Genomic DNA, 27,554 nt, shown 5'->3' with positions numbered 1-27,554 from the left:
AAGGGGGCCTAAGATATCCCCTCAATCTTTGCTTCAGAGTAGCAACCCCCAAGGCTACGCAGCTCTGACCTTTGCCTCCTTATCCATTCACACCACCACCGACAATTCATTCAGTGCCATCTCCATATTGTTCCTCAAAAACACAAGCCGATTACCAACATACAAAACCAAAAATATTTTATTGCTGAGTCACCTTGAGATTCAAATGATGGGGAGTCCATAGCCTGGCCAGGACTCCCGTCAGGATAGAAATAATGGGCTCCACTTAGGGCACTATTTACTCTGATCCTGTTCCCCCTGTCAGTCCCTCCAGGTGACTTCTACTTCATCTGTCCGGTACCTGTGAAAAATAGGAAAAACTTGGTGGATGGCTATCCTTTAACATCTTCCATTCTTCTCTGCTCTCATGGTTCTGGACCCTCTGATGTGCTGATTTTTGCCGACCTCCCATATAATACTATCTACTTACCTCTGCGTGACCCCAGATTCACTGAGGGGAGTCCTGTGTCCTGCCCGAAACATCTCCCAGCCAGCCTGAGCTATCATGGCTCCATTGTCAATGCAGAATCTGGGAAGGAAAAAGAAATGAAATTTGGGATCTGAAAGTAGAAAACTACAGTAATTGGAGAAAAAAGAAAGCACAAGGACCTTTACCTCTCATCTGTGGCAAAAAGCCGGGCTCCACGTTCCTGGCACATTGTCTCCATCATTTCCTGTAGCCTCATATTACCTACGACGAGGTGGTGGGTAGGGTTAACTTAGTTTAGCCATTTCTCCAGTCTAGCTGTATGCCGCATGTGCATTTAATTAGGAAAGTGAAGTACGGGTCCTAGGGGGCAAGGATTGGGAAGCATAGGATAAGAAATAAAGCTGGTAATTTCCCCAAACCCTCAGATTTAAACTATCAGGAGGAAGACGCACATGCCCAAGAATAGGAAAGAGCCCAATGATACATACACCCTACACCTCCTACGATGAGGGCCTCCTGGGAGCCACAATGTGCCATGGCCCGCTCTGTGATCTCTACCAGCATTGCAAACACAGTTTCCTGAGGGGGACAGACAAGGGGAAACATCAGAGGGAATCCCAACTTAGCCCCAGCTTTCTGTCCCAGCTTTCTACTCCATTACCTGCAGGGAGAAACACAGATCCTCAGGAGTACACTCGCCTGTGGCCAGCATCCGCTGGGCTACATCCTATAATTAAAGGGGGAAAAAGAACTCATAAAACTCAACACCAAACAAACAACACAACCAAAAAGTTGGCAGAGGACCTGAATACACACTTCTCCCACGATGACATATGAATAGCCAATAGGTATATGAAAAGATGTTCCAACCAAAGGACTTACATGCAAGAATATAGGCCTAACCAATGGACACGGACAATGGGGGGGTGAGAGCATGGAGGGGGGGGGTAGAGGGTAACGTGGGGACAAGGACACATATGTAATATCTTAATCAATAAAAAATATATTAAAAAAAAAAAAGAAAAGATGTTCAACCTCACTGGCAATTAGGGAAATGCAAATCAAAGCCACAATGAGATACCACCTCACACCTGTCAGAGTGGCCATTATCAACAAGACAAGCAGTAACAAGTGATGGACAGGTTGTGGAAAAAAGGGAACCCTCATTCACTGCTGGTGGGAATGCAGACTTGTACAACCACTATGGAAAGCAGTCTGGTGATTCCTTAAAAAATTAAGGATAGAGCTACCATATGACCCAGCAATCCCTCTCCTGTGTATATACCCGAAAAACTCAAAATCATGTATTCACAAAGATATATGCAACCCTATGTTCATTGAAGCATTATTCATGGTGGTCAAGATATGGAAACAACCAAAGAGCAAAGAAAACTGGATAAAGAAGATGTGGTACATATACACATGGAATACTACACAGTCATAAGAAAGAATGAAATGCTGCCATGTGCAACAACATAGATGGACCTTGAGAATATTTTTTTTAAAATATATTTTATTGATTTTTTACAGAGAGGAAGGGAGAGAGATAGAGCCAGAAACATCGATGAGAGAGAAACATCGATCAGCCGCCTCCTGCACATCTCCCAGTGGGGATGTGCCCGCAACCCAGGCACATGCCCCTGACCGGAATCGAACCTGGGACCCTTCAGTCCGCAGGCCGATGCTCCATCCACCGAGCCAAACCGGTTTTGGCAGACCTTGAGAATATTATGCTGGACCTGGAGAGCATTATGCTAAGCGAAATAAGTCAGTTGGAGAAAGATAAATATCACATGATCTCACTCATTTGTGGAATATAATGAACAACATAAACTAATGAACAAAAACAGATCCAGAGACAGAGAAGCATCGATCAGACCGTCAAACCTCAGGCAGGGGAGCATGGGGTTAAGAAGGAGAGACCAACCAAAGGACTGTATGCATGCATATAAGCCTAACCAATGGACACAGACACCAGGGGTGTAAGGGCATGAGCGGGGGGCGGGGGGAGCAATGGGAGGATAAGGACACATATGTAATACCTTAATCAATAAAGAAAATTTTAAAAATAGTTTAAAGAAAGATAAAAAAAAATAAGTCAGAAAAAGCTAAGAACTATATGATTTCACTCATATGTGGGATATAAAATTGAAACTTGTGCACACAAACAGCAGTGTGGTGGTTGCCAGGGGGAGGGGAAGGGGAGGAGAGAAAAGGGTCCTAATATATGGTGACAGAAGGTTTGACCTTGGGTGCTGGGCTAACAGTGCAAAATACAGATTTTTGTAACATAGAAAGCCACACCTGAAACCTATATGATCATGTCGACCAATAAATTTAATTAGGAAAAAAAATGGTGGGGAAACAGATAAAACAATGAACAGTGGTCTGGCAGAAGCCATGAGAATAAAAATTCATGCACTTGGAGGATCACCAGGTTTCACCACAATTCAATTGACCACACACTTTGTCCTTCATTGGCACCAAACTACAGAATGGGCAGCATTCATTCAAGATCCAATAATTATGAATACCTGCCCTGGCACCACTCCCTACCCCTCCCGTACCCTGCTGCATTTCTCTTCATCACACTTACCACTATGCAGCCCTTTATATTTTATTGTTTTCCCCTCTTTCTTCCCTTTTTGTTTTGTTCCTTTATCCATCTCCTGTTAGAATGCAAGCTCTGACCACTAGGGGGAAGACACTCCAACCGGTAAGTTAGCTTGCTGCTGGGGTCAAGCCAATGGGGACTGGGGTGAGAGGGCCAGACACACCCTGGAGCCCTCCCTGGGTCCCATCTGCCCGATCCGACTGGGCGAGATGGCTCCAATCACCCGCCAGGCTGAGGGACCACACCCATGCATGAATCCGTGCACAGGGCCTCTAGTTCAATAAATATTTGCTGAATGAATTTATTCAGCATCAAATATGGGCCAGTACTATGCTATATGCAGGAAATACAGTGGTGAGAAAAACAGATACGCTTTATTAAAAAGCATGCAAGTGCCCATCTTCTCACCTCTTCCACACTCACCTCAATGAAAGACAGGATCCCTGAGAATGAGACGTCCATTCCTTTTACAGTGTATGGCAGATCAACTAGCTTCTTGCCTCTATGTGGGAGTACATGAGGCACTAAGCCTGTAGTCAGCTGGCTGCTCACCCTCCGAAGCCCCTCCCAAACCTCATTAATGTATATATAAGAAAATGCCAGAAACCCCAGCAGCCAGCCTCCTTCCACCTTATGCCCCTTACCGCTTTGCCATCTGCTCAATGTTGTAGCCTGGACTTGGGTCATTGGAAATCTAGCAGATAAAAAAGACGATGCAGTCAGATATCCAGGAAGCATAAGAAGTGAATTTACTACTTTCTCCCTCCGTTTCCATGGCTCCCCCAAAAGTCATCCACATCTTACGTTCTCTGCAGCCCGATGGCTTACCTTCAGCACTCGAGCAAAACGATCCAGACAGTTACCCACAGCAATATCGATGGTTTCCCCAAAGATGCGGTAACGATGTTCTGAATATGCAATCACCTAAGGGTGATGAGGATGTCCATGAAAACCTCAAGTCTGTAAAGAGGAGTAGTTGGCTTTGGGGAAGAATACAGCAGAGGAGGATCAACATGGCCACTAGAGCGTCCAATAAGAAATAGAAAGTGCTTTGCCAAACCCTGAGTGGATATTTTTTGCAGCTCTTATCTGAGAAGAAGCTCACATATACCTTGAATATTCCCAGTGCAGATTCCTAATCTATAAAAGATGATCAGGGCAGAAGCAAACTGTTACTTCAAATACATTTTTCTAGCTTGGAGATTCCTGACATATCCCTTAAAAGCAGTCTTGACAGGGGACAGACTAAGGAACAGGCTTTCCTGCTTAAGACAGGGAACCAGAGTCCTTTTAGAGCAGGGGTCCTCAAAATTTTAAACAGGGGGCCAGTTCACTGTCCCTCAGACCGTTGGAGGGCCGGACTACAGTTTAAAAAAAAACAACTATGAACAAATTCCTATGCACACTGCACATATCTTATTTTGAAGTAAAAAAACCAAAACGGGAACACATACAATATTTGTATTTGCATGTGGCCTGCGGGCCGTAGTTTGAGGACCCCTGTTTTAGAGTATCCTATCAGAGCAGTACTATTTGTAAACATGAGAAGAGGTAGTGGTAAAAACAAAACAAAACAAAACAAAAAAAACCCTCAAAAACCCCATATTGGGTCAGGTTGATGGCTGATCCAACTTAACCCTGGCAATCAACTATGTCCATTCTTCCTATGTGGCCAACTTCTAGCACAGAAACATAGCACCCACTGACACATATGCTTCATATTTTTGGCAGTGAGTGTTTCCTAGGGACCAGAGAAGTCTCTCTCTCCCTGGTGCTGCTCAGGATTTCCTTGCACTCTGATGTAGATTTTACTCTGTCAAAAGGCTGGTGACAGCCTTGGCTGGGTGGCTCAGTTGGTTGGAGCGTCATCCCGTGCGGCAAAAGGTTGGGGGTTCAATTCCTGGTCAAGGCACATACCTAGGTTATGGGTTCGGTCCCCAGTGGAGATAACCCACTGATGTTTGTTTCTTTCTTTCTCTCTCCTCCCACTTCCTTCCCTCTCTAAAAATCAATAAAAACATATCCTCGGGTGAAGGTGAAAAAGAAAAAAAAAGGCTAGTGACAAAAGGGGAAGGAAATTTTCCTGCCTCTGTTCTTCTTCCTTTTTTTGTTACTCCTCACCGAGGACAGTTTTCCATTTTTTAAAACTTTTTTTAGAGAGAGTGAAAGGGAGCGGGAGAGACACACACAGAGAGACACATCGATTAGCTGCCTCCTGCACCTGCCCTGATCAGGGTCAGGGATTGAGCGTGCAACAGAAGTATGTGCCTTTGACCAGAAATGAACCCTAAGCTTCTTAAGTCTTGTAAGCCTCCATTGCTACTTTCCACACCCCAATTCCCTAACCTTGCATATCATCCTTCAGGCCTTAAGCAGCTACGTGCCCTCTAACTGTTAAAGTTCTCACATTATTTTCGTGGGAATGTGTGCTTCATCTTTAATAACTATTTCACACAATGAAGTTTTAGAACATAACCCTTTCATAGGCTGGGGACAATGACTATTTCTGACAATAACTCCATCAGGTGTTCTTTGGGAAAAAAAGTTGGAGTTCTCCAATCCCAACCTAAAAAGGTCTTATAAAGCATCCCAAACAACCATGACTTCCCTTATAAACTTAAAATATCTTCAACCATTTATAAAGTTTTTTAAAAATTACTTATATTTTTACATCCTTAAAATAACAACTTCTATATATTTCTACCAGTAATGCAAACAAAACACATAATTGTCATAAAGAAACAAATCATGTAGTGCCCTTTAGTTTTAATTGCTAAGATCTGTACAAAAATTAGCTTCAGAATAATGACATTGAAAATCCTTTGAGGGCTTCAATCCTTACCATTCTTTCATTTTCCAAGGAAATTCCTTATCTTTGTACATAAAAGTAATTTTATTCTGATTATCCTGCCCAAATCTGCAGTGTTACAAACTGTATTGTGGATTTTCCAGTGTGCCAGTTTAGGTTCAAACAAGCACAGCTTTGTTCTTGCAGTCCCTGCCACTCAGGTAGAGCATGAAAAGTGCTGGTATAGTTCCTCAGAAATTAAGAAGAAATGGTGGAGTATTCTAAATACCTGTGTATTTCCTCCACTGACATACAGTACAGTTGGGCTGGTGGCTCCAGTGATGAGGCGGCCCATTTCAATGTGGCCTATACAGTGGTTCACTCCTAGCAATGGCTTATTCCACAGCTGGGCCACAGTACGGGCTACAACAGCCACAGAAACCAGTGGGGCACCCATGCCAGGGCCTAGGGAGATTGAAATGGGAGATAAAATCCTTTAGAGATTAAGGAAGCAGGAAATATGAGAGATAGGGCTGAGGTAGTGATGGTAGCAGAGGCAAACTGCAGGCTGTTTTGACATAGCCAAGTTCTAGGTATATTCTTCCATTGCCCACCACTCACCCCACCATACCTTTGGTGTAGGCAATGCAGTCAATATCCTGGGAGGTTAAGCCAGCCTCTGTTAGTGCCTCCTGCAGCAAGTCCAGAACAACAGCTCGGTGGTGCCTGGCAGTATCACCTGGGAGAAATCCTAGGAGAAGAACAGAAGGCAGAGATAATAGGGGGTTTTGGTAGAAAAGGTAGACAGCAATCCAAGACAGGCGATTTAGTAGTAGGATGAGTCCCTTTCACTCTCCTCAAGCATCCTGTCTTCCAGGTGCTCAGATATACTATTGCCAGTCTGTTGGGCCACCGTGGTCGGCAAACCGGCTCGCGAGCCACATGCGGCTCTTTGGCCCCTTGAGTGTGGCTCTTCCTAAGCCTTAGGAGTACCCTAATTAAGTTAATAACAATGTACCTACCTATATAATTTAAGTTTAAAAATTTGGCTCTCAAAAGAAATTTCAATCGTACTGTTGATATTTGGCTTTGTTGACTAATGAGTTTGCCGACCACTGGCTCATGACCACCCCCTGCAAAATGCCCTTCTTCATACCCAACTTCTTCTCAGCCTTTAGGATTCAATCCAAGTGACACCTATTTCATATCCTTTGGTGATCTCTGTGACCCTACAAACCCTGTGCATGATCACAATATTGTATTTAACCATGCCCAGTATTTTCATCATGAGCCTGTTTACTGTAACATCTTTGCCACAAGCATTTTCTCTACAAACGTTTTCGCAGCACAACTACTTGGCCTTAAGGCAATTGCACAGTAAAAGATAAAATAATGGAAAATAATCGAGGGGGCACTGAAACATGAAAAACTAATAACAATTAAAAACACTTTATTGTAAAAAATAAAAATACATTGTCTTCTAAGTCTTTTGTTCACAGTATTATACTTTTTTTTCCTGCTTGTTGATTTTATCTCCTTCTTTGGCATCACATTTTTCTGTTTTCGCTATAATTCTTCCTTCATTAAGAGAGGTATCCGTTTCAGCTAAAGAAATCAGTAATGTTTTTAAAAAATATATTTTTATTGCTTTCAGAGAGGAAGGGAGAGGGACAGAGAGACAGAAACATCACTGATGATGAGAATCATTGATCGGCTGCCTCCTGTATGCCCCCTACTGGGGGATCAAGCCTGCAACCCAGGATGTGCCCTTGACAGGGATTGAACCTGGGACCCTTCAGTCCGCAGGCTGACACTCTATCCATTGAGCCAAACCGGTAACTAATGCTCTCGAAGACTGTTGTGAATTAGTAGCCACCTCTTTTATATTTGCTATTGTTTGGTAAACTTTTGGTTTTGACAGGTGGGAGGGAAGATTGCTCACAAAGGAGTTGCAAACTGATAAATTATCATTTTCCAGTATAGTATGCAATCTGACTTTCACATAACTGTGCAATCTGGCTTATACATAGTTATTATCCACTATTTGAAGATTACCATATCTACTCATCACTGTAGAGACCATCATGAGGACTATGATTTCTTTAATATAAAAATGGGAGTAACTGCAACAATTTCCTCAATGGAGAAATGAAACCAAACTGTCAACTAGCTGAAATACATTAAGTCTGCCAAATGTTAACCAAACTGTCAACCAGTTATTTTATCTTTTATAGTGAAATTGCCTTAAGGTCAATGGGTTGTGCAGTGACAATGTTTGTGGCAAAAAGACTTAGAACTGCATGTAACAATTATAGTATTGATTACCTGTAGTTTCCCCAGTTCAACTGTGAGCGTCTCTCAACATTGGGCCTTTAATTCATCTTTGCATTCCTGTTGCTAAAATGCCTAGAACAGTGAGTGCTAAACATACATATATTTCTAATGAGTAACCTGTCACAACATCAGCTGCTCAGGGAGCTTTTGTGGATACACACAAGTCAGCTGCCCTCTCCTACACATATACAGGTGATTTGGGAGCGGGTAGGCATGATATAACATCATAACTTACAAATAATATTTATTAAAAGTTGTAATGTGACAGGCACGTTGATTCTCAAGACCCCACGATGCAGGCATTATTCCCATTTTAAGAGGAAAGAATTCCCAAAACACATACTGACCATGAATATTGTAAAGCCAGCCAGTTCTGTCTGACACCGAAACTGGGAGTCTTTACACTCATTCTGGAACTTATTATATCTATACTAGTATGTTATACTATTTATCATACTGTAAAGTGCTGTTTACGTGCCGATGTCCATAGCAGGCTCATCACATCTTCTTTTGTATGCAACTATTTTTGTACCCAACAGCCAGCCGACTGACAATTAGCACCTAAAAGGCACTCACTAAAAGCTGAAGGAACCCTGAAGCTCCAGGGACAAGTGCCTGTGACTCATAGCCATCAGCTTTGTGACGTTAAGAAACGTCACATCATCTCAGAGCCTCGAATCAAAAACCCTACGAGGGGACAATGCGCCCCACGCCCCGCTTCGCTAGCGTTTAGGACCTTTGGGAAGAGGGAACACGATGGTGGGCGGGGCAGCGCGCGGCCGACTCTTTAGGTTCCCGACTCACCCGTGCCCGGGGGCGTGACGTAAGTGCGCCGCGGGTTTGCCAGCACCGCGCCGTCCCGCACCACTCCCACGCCGATCTTGTTGGCGCTGCCTTCAAAACCCAGCACGGTGGGCATGGCCGAAGCGGGGAGAACACACCGCAGGACCCTAGCTAACACTGCGGCCGCGGCAGCCTCGCCGCTCCGTGCGCAGAGGAAGGAGCCCGCAGCAGCTCAGCGGCCGAACGCACACGGCCGGGCACTAACTCCGCTCGCCGCGCCGTCCCGCCCCTGTCGTCACGGCGACCGTCAAGGCCCCTTCAGGAACCTGTCCTGCTAACTGCCAGGGACGCTGAGCCGGCATCCGCTCCTGGCACGCCTACCCGCTGCTTTGCCGCTCTCCGGGGGTCCAGCCCAGCCTTCTCCACTGACTGATTTTCTCTCTTGCGCAGCGCTGGGCCCTCCGGTCGGGGCGGCAGAAGGAGTCGTGCAGCGGGCACGCAGATAAACAGCCCGAGAATGGAGAGCTGGGGCCTTAGTCCCCTGGAGACTTCGGAGAAGGGCGGGCCTAGGTTCTCCGTCACGTGGTGCCAGACAGACTAATCACCGGCATTGCTGCGCTACGCGGTGATGCCCCGGCTCACGTGACCACGCCAGTTACCCACGTGGGGGCACGGCGTGCTCCATTCTTTGTGCTCGGGTAGGAAGGATCCTGGCGGCAACTTGAGCAGGTCAGATACCGGGTTGCTGTTCTTTCGCCCATCAGAAGGGCTTTTCTGGACGTCTGATCGGCTGGCGTAAGCCGGGACCATTGACTAAGGCCCTCGATTGGCCGATAGAGGATCTCGTAGGAGGGTCCAAAGATCGCTGTGGAAGGATCTAGTGTTGTGGGTGAGGGGCTATGGCGCAAGGAGGCGGGGAAGGGATTCTGAGATAACGCCCGCTCTCGGGTGGAGCCTTTCCCCAGCTTTAGCTGCCTTCACCATTTATTTGCATCGTTAGGCAAGGCGGTGACAATACTGCTCCGCAGGGCGACCTGGTGCAGGAGGGCGTGCGTTTCAGTGATGCCGAAGCGTGGGAAAAAGGGAGCGGTGGCTGAAGACGGGGAAGAGCCCAAGATTGGTAAGAAAGTGAAATGAACCCCCTCTCCCTAGAGGCTGTGATGGTGGTGCTTCTAATATATCCGATAAACGGGAAGTACGGACCGACGCACCACATTTTTGCAGTTTGAAGAAACTCGCGGCAACTGCAGGCTCTCAGCGGGCCTATAGTTAACTCCGGATGAAAGTTGGTTACCGCCAACTTTTATCACTACGTATTACTTATTTTGTAGAACCAGAGGCCAAGAAGCGTAAGGCGGGAGCAGGAGCAAAGAAAAATGAAAAAGAGGCAGCAGGAGAGGGGTCAGTCCTATATGAGGACCCCCCAGATCAGAAAACCTCGCCCAGTGGCAAATCAGCCACCCTCAAGATCTGCTCCTGGAATGTGGATGGGCTCCGAGCCTGGATTAAGAAGAAAGGATTAGATGTGAGTGGAAATCAAGGAGGGGAAAGAGACAGTCTTTAGTATTGAATGATCTTGGGGTGTAAGTACCTTTTCCCATTTTAGTGCCCACCATGCAGGTTTATTTTTTTATAGGTTTTTTGTGTGTGTGTGTGGGTGAGGTATAAGGAGGGGCTGCACCAAGTCATACCAACCATTTCCTGCCTATCTATTCCATTGCCTTAAACGTTTAATGTCTTCATCTCTTCCCCAGCATATTGAAAAAAATCTTACTGGACCTGCTCCATTTTTATCTCCAGCGTATTTCGTTTTTAAATAACTAGTGCTTACACAATGCAATTCACAGATGCTATATTATATAATTGTACTATTGAAACATCTAATTGGCCAATATTACCTCAATAAATTTTAAAAACTAAAGTAACTAATGCTTAAAAAATCTTAGCTAGCCACTCCCTATAGAAAAAACACTATCTCCACAGGGTTGCATGTAAGCCTTCTTCCATTAGTTACCAGTTATCTAATTGCTTATTGTACTACCAGTGGTCAGCAAACTCATTAGTCAACAGAGCCAAATATCAACAGTACTTCTTCAAAATAGACTCACCCAGGCCGAAAACCGACTTCTGTGAATGGGCCATGAAGTTTCAATCGCACTGTATGTGCGCGCCTGCACGTGGTATTTTGTGGAAGAGCCACACTCAAGGGGCCAAAGAGCTGCATGTGGCTCCTGAGCCCCAGTTTGCCGACCACCGTGCTAGACTGTTAAACTCCTTGATGCACAGGGATCCTACCTCCTGTTTCTCTCTAGTACTTAGCAGATTCAATAAATATCTGCTGTATTGATACTATCTTTTATACCTTTCATTTTATTCAGTGGGTAAAGGAAGAAGCCCCAGATATCCTGTGCTTGCAAGAGACCAAATGTTCAGAGAATAAACTACCAGCTGAACTTCAAGAGCTGCCTGGACTATCCCATCAGTACTGGTCTGCTCCTTCAGACAAGGAAGGGTACAGTGGTGTGGGCCTTCTCTCTCGCCAGTGCCCACTCAAGGTCTCATATGGCATTGGTGAGAGCCTACTGATTCCTAATGCCTGTGCGCTTTCAACTAATTGCTAATACCCCACTCCAGCCCCAATTCTTGATTCCTCTATTCTCTACTTTCCCTTTGCTTATTTATACTTTCATTTTTTAAAAAAAGTTTCCCCTTAAGCTTTTTTGTACTGATACTGTTTCATTTCTCCAGGCGAGGAGGAACATGATCAGGAAGGCCGAGTGATTGTGGCTGAATATGACGCATTTGTGCTGGTAACAGCCTATGTACCTAACGCAGGCCGAGGTCTGGTGCGCCTGGAGTACCGACAGCGCTGGGATGAAGCCTTTCGCAAGTTCCTGAAGGACTTGGCTTCCCGCAAGCCCCTTGTCCTGTGTGGGGACCTCAATGTGGCTCATGAAGAGATTGACCTTCGCAACCCCAAGGGAAACAAAAAGAATGCTGGCTTCACCCCACAAGAGCGGCAAGGCTTTGGGGAATTGCTGCAGGCTGTGCCACTGGCTGATAGTTTCCGGCACCTCTACCCCAACACCGCTTATGCCTATACCTTTTGGACCTATATGATGAATGCTCGATCTAAAAACGTTGGTTGGCGCCTTGATTACTTTCTGGTGTCTCATTCTCTGTTACCTGCTTTGTGTGACAGCAAGATCCGTTCCAAGGCTTTGGGCAGTGACCACTGTCCCATCACCCTATACCTAGCACTGTGATACTTCCCCCAAATCATTTTAAGCCTGGGAAATAAGCCCCTAAATTAGCTTTAAAACTTCTTTGCTTTCAAGAGAATTCTGCACCGTGTTACCCTTCAGCCAGGCTTCTAGTGACAGATGGGCTTCCTTTAAGCCCAAGGCTTTGTTTTTTGGTGTGGAGGGTTTTTTCTTCCTTTTTTTTTTTTAACATTAAACAAGCTACTGATGACTTCCTTTGAACTGTCCATGTGAAAATAAAGAGCCATAGTTTCAGCCTTGCTGTCTTTGTATTCTACCTCTCTGTGGAGCTACAAATTCCCCTCCTCATTTTTGTCTTACATACAGATTAACAATTAGAAAAGGGCAGAGTCATGACCTTATTTATTTACAAGCACAGGATGAGTCCTTAACCTCCCCCAACACAGCAACCCTACCTAGCCCAGTGATATACTACTGCTGGGGGATAAGGTTGGCAGGAGGGATTAAGGGTAACACAGGACTAGGGGAACATACCCCATATTAAATAGTTATATACACATCAGTTCCTGTGGTTCTGTACAAAGCAGCGGTTAGCCCCACCCCCACAGGACATGGAATGGGGGGAGAGGAGACTGGGGACTGAGGCCAGAGCCAGTCCCTGGTGAAGTGCAATAGCAGCAAGGTCCTAATGGTGCACAAGAGGGAGGGAAACCCCCAGGGCAACCCACCCCAACCCTGCCCTGGAATGTATAAGGGACAGGAATGGCTCAGGGAGCATACAGGAAGGACAAGGCTAGACCGTCTCTTTAAGATCCAGGTTTAGGAGCAACATTTCCCCTACTTCACCCTAAGTACAGCAATCTGGGAGGAAAGCAGATGGCCTGCAGCAGTCTTATCTACTCCTCCAAACTTAGGTGAGGGCCTGGTTCCTTCCTACTCCCCAGGGAAAAGGAAGGCAGCTGCTTGGCTCCTCTTAGAGAAGCCCAAGGGAGCCTTTTGTCTTGGCTCCCTTTGTAGTGTCACTGTCCCCACCAGGGAGGGGCCAGGCACAGTCTGTGGGTCATCCTGTGGCTCAGGAGAAGTTCTGGACAGGGTGGCTGACCTTCATACAGGCCCAATAGAGGGCCCGCCCTAAACACAGAACAGCCAACAGGATGGCAAATGCCCAGGCTGCATAGATGCCTCCATATCGCCGTGCTTGCTTCCATGTCCCAAACTGACAAAGAAAAAGAAAGAATGATGGGGTTACTGTGATCTCTCACCGCCTTCTAGCAGCCCTAATAACAGTAACACAAGCTTCAATCCCTGTTCCCTATCCATGTGCAGCCACCTTCAGGGACCTGCTTAAGGGCCCAGTTCAGTTTCCTTCCCCTAGGCAGGAATATACTCACACAATCCCAAACATCTGTCAGTTTTTCTTAATGTCTTACAATTGCACCAGGTTTCCTAAATAGCAACGTCTAACTTAAGCCACTTCTCCACTGTCCTATTCTCTGCATAAAGAAGATGGCTGGCCCGGCCAGTGTTGCTCAATGGTTGAGCGCTGTCCTATGAACCAGGAGGTCACGGTTCAATTCCTGATCAGGGTACATGCCCGGGAGATTGTGGGCTCAATCCCTAGTGTGGGGTGTGCAGAAGACAGCTGATTGATGATTTTCTCTCATTACTGATGTTTCTCTCTCTCCCTCTCTCTGAAATCAATAAAAATATATTTAAAAAAAAGAAGATGGCTGTTCTTTACTCCCATAGTAATGAGGACGACTATTATTCAGTCACCTCAACTTCAGCTCATCTATACATTAAAACACAAACACAACACCCTTGATTTCTTTCCTTTTTTTTTTTTTAGGTTAGCCATTCCCAAATCTTAGCCTATAGCAGTGATGGTGAACCTATGACACGTGTGTCAGAGGTGACACGTGAACTCATTTTTTTGGTTGATTTTTCTTTGTTAAATGGCATTTAAATATATAAAATAAATATCAAAAATATAAATCTTTGTTTTACTATGGTTGCAAAGATCAAAAAATTTCTATATGTGACACGGCACCAGAGTTAAGTTAGGGTTTTTCAGAATGCTGACACGCCGAGCTCAAAAGGTTCACCATCACTGGCCTACAGAGATGAGGCTGAAGAATAAAAGGGGTTGGATCAGTTACTCACAGCAAGGCCAGTGGCAGTGACTGCCAAGAGTAAACCAAGCAAGAAGCAGCAGACACATCTCTTTCGTGGATATCTGCGTCCAATTGATGATCTGTGGGGAGGCAAACAGAAATGGATGTTTGAAATGTTCCTGTAATTTTTACTCTACCCCTTAACCCGATTACCAGCTCAAGGATGCCACTCATAATCACTTACACTTTCCTGCAGTGAGGACAACGGGCCAAGGTTCGGTCTGTGAACTCTGTCCACTATGGAGAAAAAAGGGAGAAACCAATTAATAGTATAAGGTCATCTATTTTGAGAGACCTAGGGCAGGGGAGGGTGGGAAATGGGTTCTCACAGAACAGGATTCATTATCGTAAGTCAGAAACACATTCATGATTCCTCCTGGAAGGTTTTCCCCCAGGACTTCCCAGGACCCCTCCTCACCAGAAAAGTATTCTTGCAATGTCCACAGATGACCCTGACACCCACGGGCTGAGGTTCCGGACTTAGAGGTCCTGGGTGCACAGGCCCCAGATTAATGATTCTTTTGCTGTACAAGAAAAAGAAGTGTTTGAAAAGTTTTTAATCCTAAGGACCCCTCCTTCATCACCCCCACTCCCTGCCTCACTATGGCCCTCTACTTCTCTGTACACTTAGCATACTCTGCTCCTCAATGCTACCCCAGAGAGTCCTTGAAGAAGAGCACTGCTTTAACTACAGGCCTCTAATTTCCCTTTTATCTCAGGATAACTGACCCAGTCCCCAAAACTCTCCATCTTCCTAAAGTACACCATTTCATCCCAATCTTTTTATTGTGGGATGAGAAAGATGGCTACCACATTCTAGAGGCACAACAGTCCTTAGCCTTTTCTCCTTCTAAATCAGTGGTTCTCAACCTTCTGGCCCTTTAAATTCAGTTCCTCTTGTTGTGACCCAACCATAAAATTATTTTCGTTGCTACTTCATAACTGTAATGTTGCTACTGCTATGAATCGTAATGTAAATATCTGATATGCAGGATGGTCTTAGGCGACCCCTGTGAAAGGGTCGTTCGACCACCAAAGGGGTCACGACCCACAGGTTGAGAACCGCTGTTCTAAATAAACACCAGGCTCTCTCACCTTGACATTCCTTACAACCACTCATCCCTTCTGGGCTTTCCAGGTTTCCCCACTGATGCCCGGATTCCCCACCTGATGCCTCTTACCAGTAGGGTCGAGGACAGGCAATTCGCTGGGAAGTCACTTTGCAGATAAGGAGACAGTTACAGGGGCACCGAACATATTTCTTCCCTGGGGGTGCATTCTTGATTGGCTAGAGAATAATAGGAATATCAGTAAGCAAACCTCTAATCCCAATTCCTTTCATTTCCTCCAAAAACACCTTCTGGGGAGAGATCAGATAAAAGTCTTAGCCAGGACCGAGAAACGAAAGAAAGGCATACAGCACGAGACTGGCAAATGAAAACTAGGCTTGAGTATCTGGGATAGGCATGAAGGTGAAGGATGGTAAGCATTCGCTTTGGTGAGTGGCTTCTGGGGAAAGGGCTGTATGAGACTCCTGGAACTGAAAGCTGGGTTTTATAAAGAGCGCTGGCTGAAGGTCAGGGTCTAGAATCAAGGGGTCAGAAAAAAGATCCAGGAAACAGGGTATATTTATATTGTATTATATATGTATATATATATATGTATAACTCACGGTGGCTTCGTTGCAGACGCCACATTTGACTACATGCTGATGCATCTTGCCTTCCACGTTGATGAGAGACTGGCAGACTCGGCAGGTGATCATGGGGGCATTCCCACTGTCTGGGCTGGTCAGGGGTGAGTAGGGGGGTGGGTCATCCCCAGGCAACACGGCTGGGTGTCCCTCGGGGAACGGGGGAAATGCTGGGGAGGAAGGTAAAGACAAGGGCTGGCATCACTCGCAGACACCACCATTGATGCTCCACGGGGTCAGGGATCGCTTTCTGGTCCTCAATCCTTCTGACCACACTCGGCGGGCTCCTTACACACCGCCCTGCAATCAGCTTCCTCAGAAATCCCTTCCATTTTCCAAACCGGCGGCGATCGGGCAGGAAGAAAACCTCGCCCTGTCACAAGTGCAACAGCTCCGCACCTGGCGCTGGGGCCCCGCCCTCCACCTGCGGCCCCGCCCCCACCCCCCTGGCAGCAAACCCCCGGGAGCACCGCGGACCCACCCGGCTTACCCTGGGGTGGGACATGTTTACCGGCTCCGTAGGGTGGTGCTGAGGGGGTCAGGCCTCCCCCGGGCCCAGTCCCACTCCCGCCTGGCCCCGCTAATCCGTTGCCACCGGCGCCACCGTCGATGGGCTCGGAGAGCAGCGGGGATCGCTCTCCATCGGCCGCCATGGCCGTCACCACCGCCTTCAGCTTCGGCCAAGGGTCCGGCTCCGGTCGCCGCAGCCACAGCCACCGCCGCTACCGGGTCCCCAGGGCGCCTGCGCGCCGCGCGCCCGGCTCGCACCGCAACCAGCGGCCTGCCCCGCCCTGGTCTGTCCCGCAGCACGTGATAGGCTCTCCCCGCCCCCGCCGGGTGATCATTCGTGGAAAGGAACCAATTCCCGGTTCTGTGGAGGCAGCTCTTCTCTACAATTGGGGAGCGTTGCAAAAACGTCAACGGTCACATGACCTTCCGAAAGGCCGCTGGGCCTGCAAAAGCTGCACGTGATGAGAGGAGGAGCAAGCCATTGGCCGCGCGGCCCGTCGCGCTACCTCCAGGCCAGCAGGTGGGGCGGGGCAGCGCCGACTCACTGGTCACGTGTCAGGAAGCCGCGAGTCCTCTGTTACGCGCCCAGAGCGGGGCATGATCATTGCTCCTCATTGGTCCAAAGACACCATTAAAAAGTTTTCTCCCTCTTTGCGGTTATGGTTGGCATCCCATTGGCTGGAGGCTTCCATTCCCTCGTCCTGTGATCCTTGGGCGCAAGTTTATTGGCCCGAATTTCTCTCCAGAACCCGGAGGCGTGGCTCGAGGAACTGGCAGTGGAAAAGTGCGGTGCTTGGGATGTCTGCGCAGCCAGAGGAGGATCTGTAGACACTGAGCTCAAAGAAAACGTGTAAAAAGCCAGTGAAAGATATACCACGAGGAAGTGATTTAAAACGTTAAAAGTATAACCCCAGTCTTTCTTGGAGTCACTTCTGGAACCGGACGCAAGACTGGCTTCGCCTGGAAGCTGGTCTGCAGATTTCACCTTTCTCCCTATCCGTAATTAAATTGTGAGAGTATCTTTTTTATGAGTCTGCATCTACCACTTAAAGGAGATCTCAAAGTTTTACTCAATTTTCTGATCCCTCAAGCCTAAACACGTCAGCATGGAAAGTAGTTTTTTGTTTTTTATTGAGTTAACCAATCAAGCCCAAGGATATTTTCGTTTGGCAGAAGAGACAGTTTTGAGACTTTCTAATGTGTCAACTTTGCCCCCAGGCACCAGACTGCAGTGGAGGTTGCTCTGACAAGTATTGGAAAAGATCTTAAGTAACTCAGGCGTTTAAACATAGAGCCAATCCACCTACCTACTCTCCTGTTCTTCATATTCACCTATGTATACTTAACTTGCACAGCAGCTAAAACTTACAGGTGCTCTACTAAATGGGTACCCAGGCAAAGGTGAAATGTGTGGGTTTCCTCTTCCCTCCTTAGGGAAAGGGAACTTTTTTCCTTTGTTTCAACTTTATTGGATGTTTCAGGGTGGAGCAGGGGCAGTCAGTCAAGGTGAATAGCTTTGTTATGCAAGGAATAATTTAGGAGGATTTCCTTGATTATGTAAGGGTAAAGTGGGTAGGCTGTTATTCTGGAATTCAAAAGTGAGTCACTTTAGCGAATCGTTGTTTTATGATGTTAAGTAATATCCTTTAGTTAAGTCAGTACAGGATACGAAGGGCCCATTGTCATAGGAGAAGATAGAACCAGGAAATCAAATGGAGATGGTTCCAGCTCCTGCTCTTGGAAAATATCTGATGGCTCCGAATGGGAATACTTTAGCTCAGGTCTATTAAATGCAGGGGTTCCTTGACTGAGAATAATGCTGGAATGGCCACTTTCCCCTGAAGAACCCCTCAGATGAGGGTTCTATCTTACCCCTTCCCAGAAATCAAAACAGAACTCTGAGAGTCTATCAGTAACCTCTGAACTCAACTTTTGACGATAGTGCCCTGCCAGGCCCCTTCCCTAACCGCCTGTGGCCTTCATGGAAGCTTGAACCACACCTGGGTTCCCCACCTTACACCCCCAGCCCCAGGTCATAGCCCAAGTTGTGACTGCCCTATACAGGAGAGGCAACAAGGAATTGAAAAAAACAACTTTGAGGATGAAGACCAGTTTAGCTAGAAGCCTCCTCACTGAGCCTAATATTGAGGAAAATGCAGCCCTTTCCAGATGTTTAATAATAAAGGTGTTGTTGTCCCAGCCATTATAGCTGCTATAGGTGCTGAAGACTTCACCTGGGTTTTGAAGTTTAGAGGCAGCATTTTCAAGTCAGCTTCTACTTAGAAGTAAATATCCACCCAGCAGTTTTGTCCCACAGACACTTAAAGAACCATAGGACCTCTGGATACAAAAATAGGCAAGGGGTTGTAGTTATAACTACATTATTCCCATTATTCTCTAGCCAATCAAGGGGACAGGCTAATCTGCCACTTTTTCTGATGTTTGTAGCACATAGTTGCTCAAGTGTTCACTCTGGGGTTGAGTAGGTTTATTATTTGCATCTTGGTCACACATATTACAAAACTATCCTTTTGTGACTCTTCCACCCTCACCAAAGCCTTACTTAAAGTTCATTTAAATCTAGTATTATGTGTATCAAAATGTGGGAGAGATGGAGGATTAGATACAGTACTACAGTACCAAGGATCCTCTAGGAATGAGTGAGTAGAATTGCGCTTTGTAGTAGTAGTAGTAGTAGTAGTAGTGTAGTAGTAGTAGTAGTAGTAGTAGTAGTAATAGTAGTGGTAGTTTGGGCTCCTGTGGGTGAAATATAGGGATGTGGCTAGAGAAGTAAATGGAGAAGTAAATATTAACAAATAGAAAGAATGTTCTTTCTGACAGGTATGTGAGGCACTGAAGGAAAGGTATAATGGAATAATCCCTGAATATGTCCTGTTATAGATCCCTTTTAATGCCAGACTAACCTTTTCATATAGGTGTGGGACAGGGTTAAGGGAAGGACAATGGCTGTCTAAGTGCTCTCATGATGAAACTGCTTTATAATAAAGAACATATTTATTTATGTAATATGATAAATTCCTCTGAAACTTGAGTTCCAAGTCTCCATTGGAAGGAGCCATTTCTTATTCTGCAAATGTACTCAACATCCACTCCCTACAGTTCTGGGCATAGTACTTTAGAAGATATCTAAGATCAATAAATTCTGTCTCACCCCAGTGACATAACAATCTGGTAGTGGTTAGAAGACACATGCCCAGAAGGCAAGGTAAGTTGTGAAAAGAGTCATAAAAGTGGTAGAAAACAAACCCTGTCAGTATGGAAGAGAGAAATGCCTCTTCTGGTCTTCAATTATCTATTCCTGTATAATGAACAACACCCAAACAAAGTGCTGTGTTTTTCCCCTCATGATTCTGCAAGTTGGCTGCATAGTTCTATTATTGGTCTCCCTGGGCTCATTCATGATCATGCAGTCAGAAGTAACTGTAAAAACTGAATGGTCCAAGATGGCCTCATTCATATCTCTGGTAGTTGTATGTGCTGGCTTGGTTGGGCTTCTTTATAACATGGTGGTACTTTGAAGGATGGTCCAAGAGGGTGAAAGGAGAAGATAAAAGTCATCTTAGGTCCTTCATTCCTACCACATTCTAGTGGTCATATCAAGTCACAAGGCCTGCACAGATTCAAGGTGTGGGGAAATGAACTTCAAATCCTGGTGAGAGGAGCCACAAAATATTTTGGTTGTTTTTCAACCTACTATAAATGGTAGAATTTCAGCAATCAGTACATCTGCAAAATATTTGTTAAATATTTTCTCTTTGTGAAAGGCACTCCTTAAGAAACTGACACTCTGGGTATGGTGACATAATAATGTAAAAATTAACAGTATAAAATATAAGCACTCGTAATCTTTTATTACATGGAAAAATCAATACTAGAAATTCATGATACAACATGTGCTTCATAACAAATCAATTAAACAGTATAATATGAATTCAGGGAAAGAAGAAATCACTTCTAGTCAGAGTAGTCAGAGAAAACTTAAAAAATATAATGAAGGGCTCCTTAGGACCTCATTTAACATTAATTCTGTACTTTAAAAAAAAATTTGTAAATAAGTTTTTATTGATTTTAGAGAGAAAGGGAGATGGAGAGAGAAACATCAGTGTGAGACACACATGGATTAGTTGCCTTCTGTACAAACCAAACCGGGGATTGAACCTGAAACCTGGGTATGTGCCCTGACCAGGGATCAAACTGGCAACCTTTTGGTGCACAGGACAATGCTCAACCAACTGAGCCACACTGGCCAGGGCTAACTTTAATTACTTTTTAAAGGGCCCTATCCCCAAATACAGTCACATTGGGGTTAGAGGGTTAGGGCTTCATCAGATGTTCATAACAGTCCATATAACAGGAGGATATAAAGAAAGAAACTGTAGGGATTTGGAAGTACTTTTTTTTTCAGGCTTTCAACCGAATGGCAACTAGCACACTGCATGGATGGGCAGAGAATGGGGTGGGAAACATCTGTCTGGCTTATGTGACCCACAGTGTCCCAATTTGATTTCTCTTTTTCACATGCCCTATTTCTTCTTTCCCCTTTCTTGAAGTGGTAGTTTACTACCTGTGTAAAAACAAAACAGTTCCTTACTCCATATCCAGGATAAAGAATGTTTTTGGTAATACGCAGAGTGAATTAACTGAGACAAGGGGTAGTATGGAAGGGTTGGATGAGGTGGGGTAAGGTGTGGTCTGGTTTTAAGCGGTCAATTACTGTTTATTACACTGAGCCTTTGCTCCCTTGTGTTCCATGCCCTTTCTGTGCCCAGTTCTTTGCCCTGTTTTTTCGGGTATAGTCTGCCTCCTTATCTGGGTGCTAAGGTTGTTGGAATTGAGGGTAAGTAGTTTAAAAAAAAAATCCTCACTCAAGGACATGATTTTATTGATTTTTAGAGAAAGAGAGAGGAAGGGAGGGAGGGAGAGAGAGAGAGAGAGAGAAAGAGAGATGGGTGTGAGAGAAAAACATTGACCAGTTGCCTCCCAGATGAGCCCTGATCTGGGAATGGATCCACAACCTAGGTATGTGCCCTGACTGGGAATCAAACCCTCAACCTTTGGTATATGGGACAATGCTCCAACCACAGGCCAGGGCTCTTTTAAAAAATGGGGGTTTTGTGTGTGTTTTTAAACCTTCTCTCTGTTCCTGCCACTGAGTGAGGCAAGATTGGGATCTCACTCTTAGAGGAGAGAAATAAAAGTGATCCTTTAACAGCAGAAAGCCTCCACCTAAAATAAAACAATATTTTAATTTTAGGAACTAGATAAAATAGAGGGTTTAAGATTGGTAGTGGTGGTGGAATAAGTATTTAAAGAGGAGGACATCTACTTCTGGTCTAGAGAGAATGAGACAGCTCAGTGGAGAGAGCAGGAATAAAATAGGATGCTGAGCAGCTGAGTCTCCTTCTATAAATGTTGATGTCGGGAATCACTATCTGGAGACATCTTTCCGTTCCGTAAGGCAATGCTGAGTGGCTTAGAACCTGTCGCTTCTGTTCTTCAGTTTCCTTGATCTTGAGTGTGGGGAATGGGCGTGTTAATGAGTACATTTGGACAAGGGAGTCTCTCGGCAGTTAGAAGGCGTGATAAGATAGAAGGGTGATATGGCAGTAATGGACTATAATCACCCCTTGATGATTATTTGATTCTTGACTACAGGAACCCTAAATGTATAGAATAAAACATAGTTCCAGCTTCTTTTAGGTGGGTACAGGGCAGCGTGACCAGAAACGATAAGAGCAGTGTTGGGCCTTTATGTAATGATTGAAATGTTTCTATGCTATGCAATATGGTAGCCACTAGCCACATGTGGCTATGGAGCAGTCAAAATGTGGTTAGTATAACTAAGGAACTGAATTTTTATTTCATCTTTATTTTATTAAGTTTAAGTTGTTACATGTGGCTAGTGGGTACTGTTTTAAATAGTGCAGGATTAGAATTGCTGTTGATGGGTTGGGTGTACCTCTAGCTTTTCTTCTGATCCAATTCACAGTTAGGTGGTGTAGAGAACTCAAAAAGAAAAAGAGACAATGGGGAATAACAATAATAGACAACATTTACTGTGTGCTTACTATAATTCCAGGCATTATCTAAACACTACGCATTTTATATAATTCTTGCAACAATAGTAAGTACTATTATTATCCCATTTTACATATGAGGAAACTGAGGCATAGTGAGAATTTTACGTGCCTTGGGTCACATAACTGGTATGTAAGGCGTAGAGATGAAATTCATACACAAGTAGTTTGATTACAAAGTCCATTCATTTACACTACACAGATTCAAGATAATGAGGAGGCATTGAGTGATTAAGGCCATACTTCCCAAACTCTGTGCCAAGGTAAAAATTCAGAGGCACCATGGGATATTAAAATTTTTTAAAGGAGCCCTGGCCAATGTGGCACGGTTGGTTGGGTGTTGTTCTGTGCACCAGAGGTTGCTAGTTCCATTCCCCTTCAAGGGCACATGCCTGGGTTGTGGCTGGATCCTCAGTAGGGAGCATGGAAGAGGCAGCCAATGGATGTTGTACTCTCACATCGGTGTTTCTATCTCTCCCTCTCCCTCTAAATCAATAAACTATTCTTTAAAAAAAAATTAAAGAAAACACAGCAATAGTCAATATTTGTTGTATACAATGCAAATTAGCACCTGGAGGTAATTCACAATTTGAACATTAGATTCTGCTACATTCCTTTTGATTTCAAAATATTATTGCAAAACCTGGTTTTAGATCCCTCTGATAAAAAAGTAAGCACTGCCGAAACCGGTTTGGCTCAGTGGATAGAGCGTCGGCCTGCGGACTGAAAGGTCCCAGGTTCAATTCCTGTCAAGGGCATGTACCTTGGTTGCGGGCACATCCCCAGTAGGGGGTGTGCAGGAGGCAGCTGGTTGATGTTTCGCTCTCATCGATGTTTCTAACTCTCTATCTCTCTCCATTCCTCTCTGTAAAAAAAAAAAAAATCAATAAAAATATATTAAAAAAAAAAGTAAGCACTATGTGAAAATCAGCACAGAACAGGAAATGGGGGTAGCAGTGTTGGATTCCAAGGTTTGAGAAGTTGTGCAGTCTCCAACAGGCACATCAATTCCTTTAGTAACTATTTGTGGCTATTTAAGAAAAAATTAATTTTTTTCCTTCCAACTTGTGTATGTTGTTTTTAAAAAATGTTTACTAAATTGTTATGAACGAACTACTTAAAAAGCAAACTCTTAGGCATTTCTTTTGACCTAGGGTTGCTATAAAAAAAATTGTTGAGATACTAAGCTCATTATAAACTAAGAAATTGGTAACCTCTGGCCGGGGTGCTGAAAATAGTCCAAAATGGTCATAAAGGAATAGAGCAACAATTTTCAACCGATGTGCCGAAAAAAATTTTAAAGCATGCCATACATGACTATTTAGCCAGGGCTACTGACTTCTTTTCCCTTAGAGTGTCAAATAAAAAAATGACAAGGGCCAACACAACAACAGCTGTCTGGTGTGAATGAATCAAAATTATATCTATTTTTTTAGTCAGGTCAGCAAAAATTATATTTTTTGGTATGCCACAGAATTTTAGGGATTAGTGTATGTGTGCCATGAGATGAAAAAGGTTGAAAATCACTGGAATAGAGTATGGGACTTTCGCTTGAGATGACTATAAAAACTAATAAACAGAGTCACTTTATGAGTCAGAACTGTTTGCGCAGGGGAACTCCCTTATGTCTTACTCCTCAAACTCCTGAAATGTTAAAACTGGCAAAATAACCTTTGGATTAAAGAAACATTGTATCCCAAACAACTGTTTCTGTAGATAAGAAGAAAGCAGATATTATGACTACAGGCCTAAAAAACATTCTTTAGAATTAACATCACTGTATTAGCTGAGCTGCACCTAAAGAAATTCCTTCTGTTTGTGTATTTGCTCCCGTTTCCTCTAAAGAAATTCCTTCTGTTTGTGTATTTGCTCCCGTTTCCTTTTCTCACCAACATCCTCTCCTTTCACCTCCTATTTGGGTTTCTGCATGAATCAGTGCTTCCTGAATAGCTATTCTTTTGGATCTCAAAGGCTTGTTTGCTTCTCACATTGTCCTATTATTGTTGTTTCCAAATTATAAGAGGAAGTTTATCTAGAAAGTTACAGAGGTAGTAGAAGTGAGCCCACTGGGCTTTGTGGATTCAGGAAACAAGTTACAGAGGCAAAAGAAGGGCCCTTGGAGCGTAGAAGAGAGAAGGGTAAAGTTACCCCATCTGGGGAGAAGTAGAGGTGGAAGGGAAAACAGGGCATGCTCTGAGAGGGACAGCCACTGGCCTATTATTTTTTATTTTATTTTATTTTATCTTATTTATTTTATTTTATTTTTTTTAGAAATTGCTTCTGCATGTGGCAGTTGCTTCTTTGTTATTTTTTTAATCCTCACTTGAGGATATTTTCCCATTGATTTTTAGAAAGAGTGGAAAAGAGAGGGAGAGACATAGAGAGAGAAACATCGATGTGAGAGAGACACATGGATTGAGTGCCTCCTGCATGCACTCTGACCAGGGCTGGGAGCCTGCAACCGAGGTATGTGCCCTTGACCGATATTGAACCTGGGACCCTTCAGTCCGCAGGCTGATGCTCTATCCCAGTGATGGCAAACCTATGACACCTCTGACACGCGAACTCATTTTTTTGGTTGACTTTTCTTTGTTAAATGGCATTTAAATATATAAAATAAATATCAAAAATATAAATCTTTGTTTTACTATGGTTGCAAAGATCAAAAAATTTCTATATGTGACACGGCACCAGAGTTAAGTTAGGGTTTTTCAAAATGCTGACACGCCGAGCTCAAAAGGTTCGCCATCACTGCTCTATCCACTGAGCAAAACTGGCTAGGGCCTATTATTTAAAAAAAAATTTTTTTTAAATTGATTTCAAAGAAGAAGGGAGAGGGAAAGAGAGATAGAAACAACAACAATGAGAGAGGATCACTGATCGGTTGCCTCCTGTATGCCCCCCACTGAGGATTGAGCCCTGGACATGTACCCTGACCGGGAATGGAACCCTGACCTCCTGATTCATAGGTCAATGCTCAACCACTGAGCCAAACCGGTTGGGCTGGCCTATTATTTTTAAGTTAACGTGGCCTAAATAGAAAGAATAGACATTTTATAGCTTTGACCATTAAGTATCTGCTATACACCAGGGTTCGTAGTGCAGCAGATGCACACAAACACAGAACACCTGAATCTGTACCATTTAAAGGTCAAAACCTGTGAGGACAGCAGTAAGAGATGTAAATAAACCAAAGTTAGGGTTAGGACAGGATCTAAGGTAGGTTTTAATGCAACCTAGAGCCTGGGTCCTCATGTTGAATAGACCAAGATAAAGATGTGGCTTGAGAAGACCTGCTGGACCTTGTAGGGTAGACTCCTTTCTGGGTCATAGGTGAAACTGAGGTTGAAGAGATTGGGGCTTCAAGTGAAACTTGGCACTCAGGCCTCGAATTGGCCAGGAGAGGGAGCAGAACATTGGTTGATGAACTTGAATTCAGAATAAAATATGTTGTGTAGTTCTGAAGGTTATACTACCTGACCAAGGAGGGGTCTGGTAAACTGTGCTTGTCTGTCACATAACAGTACATTTCGTGGGTGACGGGAATGTTTATATATACTGCAGATTCTGTCCCATATGATGCTGTAGAATTACTATAGAAAATTGAGACTTGTCCCCGAATTTTCTTTTGTAGATATATTGTAGAGCATCTTCTTTTGGTTTCTGTACACTAACTTTAGAGAGTTCATTAAAAACGAATTAAGTTTGCACTTCCTTTATTTTTAAAAAAATGTATTTTTATTGATTTCAGAGAGGAAGGGAGAGGGAGAGATAGAAACATTAGTGATGAGAGAGAATCATGGATCGGCTGCCTCCTGCACACCCCCTTCTAGGGGGTCGAGCCCACAATCCCTAGCATGTGCCCTGGACCAGAATTGAACCCAGGACCCTTCAGTCTGCAGGCCAATGCTCTATCCACTGAGCCAAACCAGGTAGGACAATAGCTATATTCTTACACAAGAATGTTCTATTATGTAGTTTGTTTCATGAATCCTTCTCTAGTTATCTGTATTGCTTGGATCCAGTATTATGTAAATCAAGGAATTGTCTGGTTTCCCATCTCATACCTTCGTGTTGAGGATCCAGGAATTCTTTCCCCTAAAAGTTTTATCATCTCCCCATCTGGGCCTAGATTTAGACCCAGATCCTGTAACCTCCAGGCCAGCAATGCTGCTAGGGTCGACCCAGTTTCCTTTGTCCAGGAAGGAACTCAGACACAGACTCACTTAATTTTCTTCTGGGATTGCATGATTTAAGGTTTAAAATTTTCTCTTTTTAATCTCTCATGGTGTGCTGCAGACACCACCTGGAATGGGGTTACACTCAGTGGCTCTCAACCTTCCTAATGCCGCGACCCTTTAATACAGTCCCTCATGTTGTGACCCAACCATAAAATTATTTTCGTTGCTACTTCATAACTGTAATTTTGCTACTGTTATGAATCATAATGTAAATATCTGATATGCAGGATGTACTTTCATTGTTACAAATTGAACATAATTAACGCATTAATCACAAAAACAATATGTAATTATATATGTGTTTTCCAATGGTCGCGACCCACAGGTTGAGAACCGCTGGTACAGGGTACGGTTCATGGGCGAAGGCTGGTGGGTGTTGGCAGGGAGGGGAGCTCCCCCTCCTGGCTTCTAGCTGTCTTCCCACACAGTTTCCTTCTTGCTGGAAAACCGGGCTCTGGGGGCGCAATAGGTGCAGGGATGAAATGCTGGAGGTGCTGGGTGAGGCGGCGCGAGTAAGGGTCCAGCCCTGGGAAGAACTCAGGATTACAACCCAGCCTTCAGCAATTGAATCTGGGTGTGTCACCATGGAGATGGGGCCGGCCCTCGTGCGTGGCTGCCATTGGCTG

The 27,554-nt window shown here is 44.5% G+C and overlaps 3 protein-coding genes across 8 annotated transcripts; 1 reads left to right on the top strand and 2 right to left on the bottom strand.

The window, feature by feature from the left end:
- Positions 1 to 160: 160 nt before the first annotated feature.
- On the bottom strand, positions 161 to 9,512 carry LOC118649128 (O-sialoglycoprotein endopeptidase). Its single transcript, XM_036295936.1, has 11 exons — positions 9,010 to 9,512; positions 6,503 to 6,622; positions 6,161 to 6,336; positions 3,912 to 4,007; positions 3,728 to 3,777; positions 3,507 to 3,585; positions 1,131 to 1,196; positions 958 to 1,048; positions 655 to 730; positions 470 to 568; positions 161 to 340 (listed from the first exon to the last, which is right to left on the bottom strand). Exons 1-11 carry the CDS (start codon positions 9,122 to 9,124, stop codon positions 301 to 303), a joined length of 1,008 nt encoding a protein of 335 aa, XP_036151829.1. The 5' UTR covers positions 9,125 to 9,512; the 3' UTR covers positions 161 to 300.
- A 71-nt stretch (positions 9,513 to 9,583) lies between these two features.
- Positions 9,584 to 12,507, top strand: APEX1 (apurinic/apyrimidinic endodeoxyribonuclease 1). 5 transcript variants are annotated; one of them, XM_036295948.1, is made up of 5 exons: positions 9,584 to 9,717; positions 9,989 to 10,108; positions 10,320 to 10,513; positions 11,367 to 11,559; positions 11,737 to 12,507. In XM_036295948.1, the coding sequence occupies exons 2-5, from the start codon at positions 10,051 to 10,053 to the stop codon at positions 12,252 to 12,254; spliced, it is 963 nt and encodes a 320-aa protein (XP_036151841.1). In that variant the 5' UTR covers positions 9,584 to 9,717; positions 9,989 to 10,050; the 3' UTR covers positions 12,255 to 12,507. The 5 variants fall into 5 exon arrangements, with proteins under 5 accessions (XP_036151841.1, XP_036151866.1, XP_036151855.1 ...); XM_036295973.1 differs by having other exon boundaries at positions 9,594 to 9,717; positions 10,017 to 10,108; XM_036295962.1 differs by having other exon boundaries at positions 9,689 to 9,873.
- Positions 12,508 to 12,597: 90 nt separating this feature from the next.
- On the bottom strand, positions 12,598 to 16,884 carry PIP4P1 (phosphatidylinositol-4,5-bisphosphate 4-phosphatase 1). 2 transcript variants are annotated; one of them, XM_036295984.1, is made up of 7 exons: positions 16,570 to 16,884; positions 16,059 to 16,249; positions 15,568 to 15,674; positions 14,805 to 14,910; positions 14,571 to 14,623; positions 14,376 to 14,466; positions 12,598 to 13,428 (listed from the first exon to the last, which is right to left on the bottom strand). In XM_036295984.1, exons 1-7 carry the CDS (start codon positions 16,730 to 16,732, stop codon positions 13,285 to 13,287), a joined length of 855 nt encoding a protein of 284 aa, XP_036151877.1. In that variant the 5' UTR covers positions 16,733 to 16,884; the 3' UTR covers positions 12,598 to 13,284. The 2 variants fall into 2 exon arrangements, with proteins under 2 accessions (XP_036151877.1, XP_036151887.1); XM_036295994.1 differs by having other exon boundaries at positions 16,591 to 16,883.
- Positions 16,885 to 27,554: the final 10,670 nt, after the last annotated feature.

This window comes from Myotis myotis, unplaced genomic scaffold (genome assembly GCF_014108235.1).
Source record: "Myotis myotis isolate mMyoMyo1 unplaced genomic scaffold, mMyoMyo1.p scaffold_m19_p_1, whole genome shotgun sequence".
NCBI classification, from domain to species: Eukaryota; Metazoa; Chordata; class Mammalia; order Chiroptera; family Vespertilionidae; genus Myotis; species Myotis myotis.
The sequence above is the reverse complement of the archived record's forward strand: the minus strand, read 5'-3'. Positions and strand labels throughout refer to the sequence as shown.

Excerpts from the sequence above, each read along its gene's own strand:
- LOC118649128 (XM_036295936.1), bottom strand. The coding sequence starts at position 9,124 with ATGCCCACCGTGCTGGGTTTTGAAGGCAGCGCCAACAAGATCGGCGTG. Across the intron at positions 6,623-9,009 it reads CGTCACGCCCCCGGGCACGG|GATTTCTCCCAGGTGATACT; the intron begins GTGAGTCGGGAA and ends TTCTTCTCCTAG. Across the intron at positions 3,778-3,911 it reads GTTTTGCTCGAGTGCTGAAG|ATTTCCAATGACCCAAGTCC; the intron begins GTAAGCCATCGG and ends TTTATCTGCTAG.
- APEX1 (XM_036295948.1), top strand. The coding sequence starts at position 10,051 with ATGCCGAAGCGTGGGAAAAAGGGAGCGGTGGCTGAAGACGGGGAAGAG. Across the intron at positions 10,109-10,319 it reads CGGGGAAGAGCCCAAGATTG|AACCAGAGGCCAAGAAGCGT; the intron begins GTAAGAAAGTGA and ends CTTATTTTGTAG. Across the intron at positions 11,560-11,736 it reads CAAGGTCTCATATGGCATTG|GCGAGGAGGAACATGATCAG; the intron begins GTGAGAGCCTAC and ends TCATTTCTCCAG.
- PIP4P1 (XM_036295984.1), bottom strand. The coding sequence starts at position 16,732 with ATGGCGGCCGATGGAGAGCGATCCCCGCTGCTCTCCGAGCCCATCGAC. Across the intron at positions 15,675-16,058 it reads GCGTCTGCAACGAAGCCACC|CCAATCAAGAATGCACCCCC; the intron begins GTGAGTTATACA and ends ATTATTCTCTAG. Across the intron at positions 13,429-14,375 it reads TCACTGCCACTGGCCTTGCT|TTTGGGACATGGAAGCAAGC; the intron begins GTGAGTAACTGA and ends TTTCTTTGTCAG.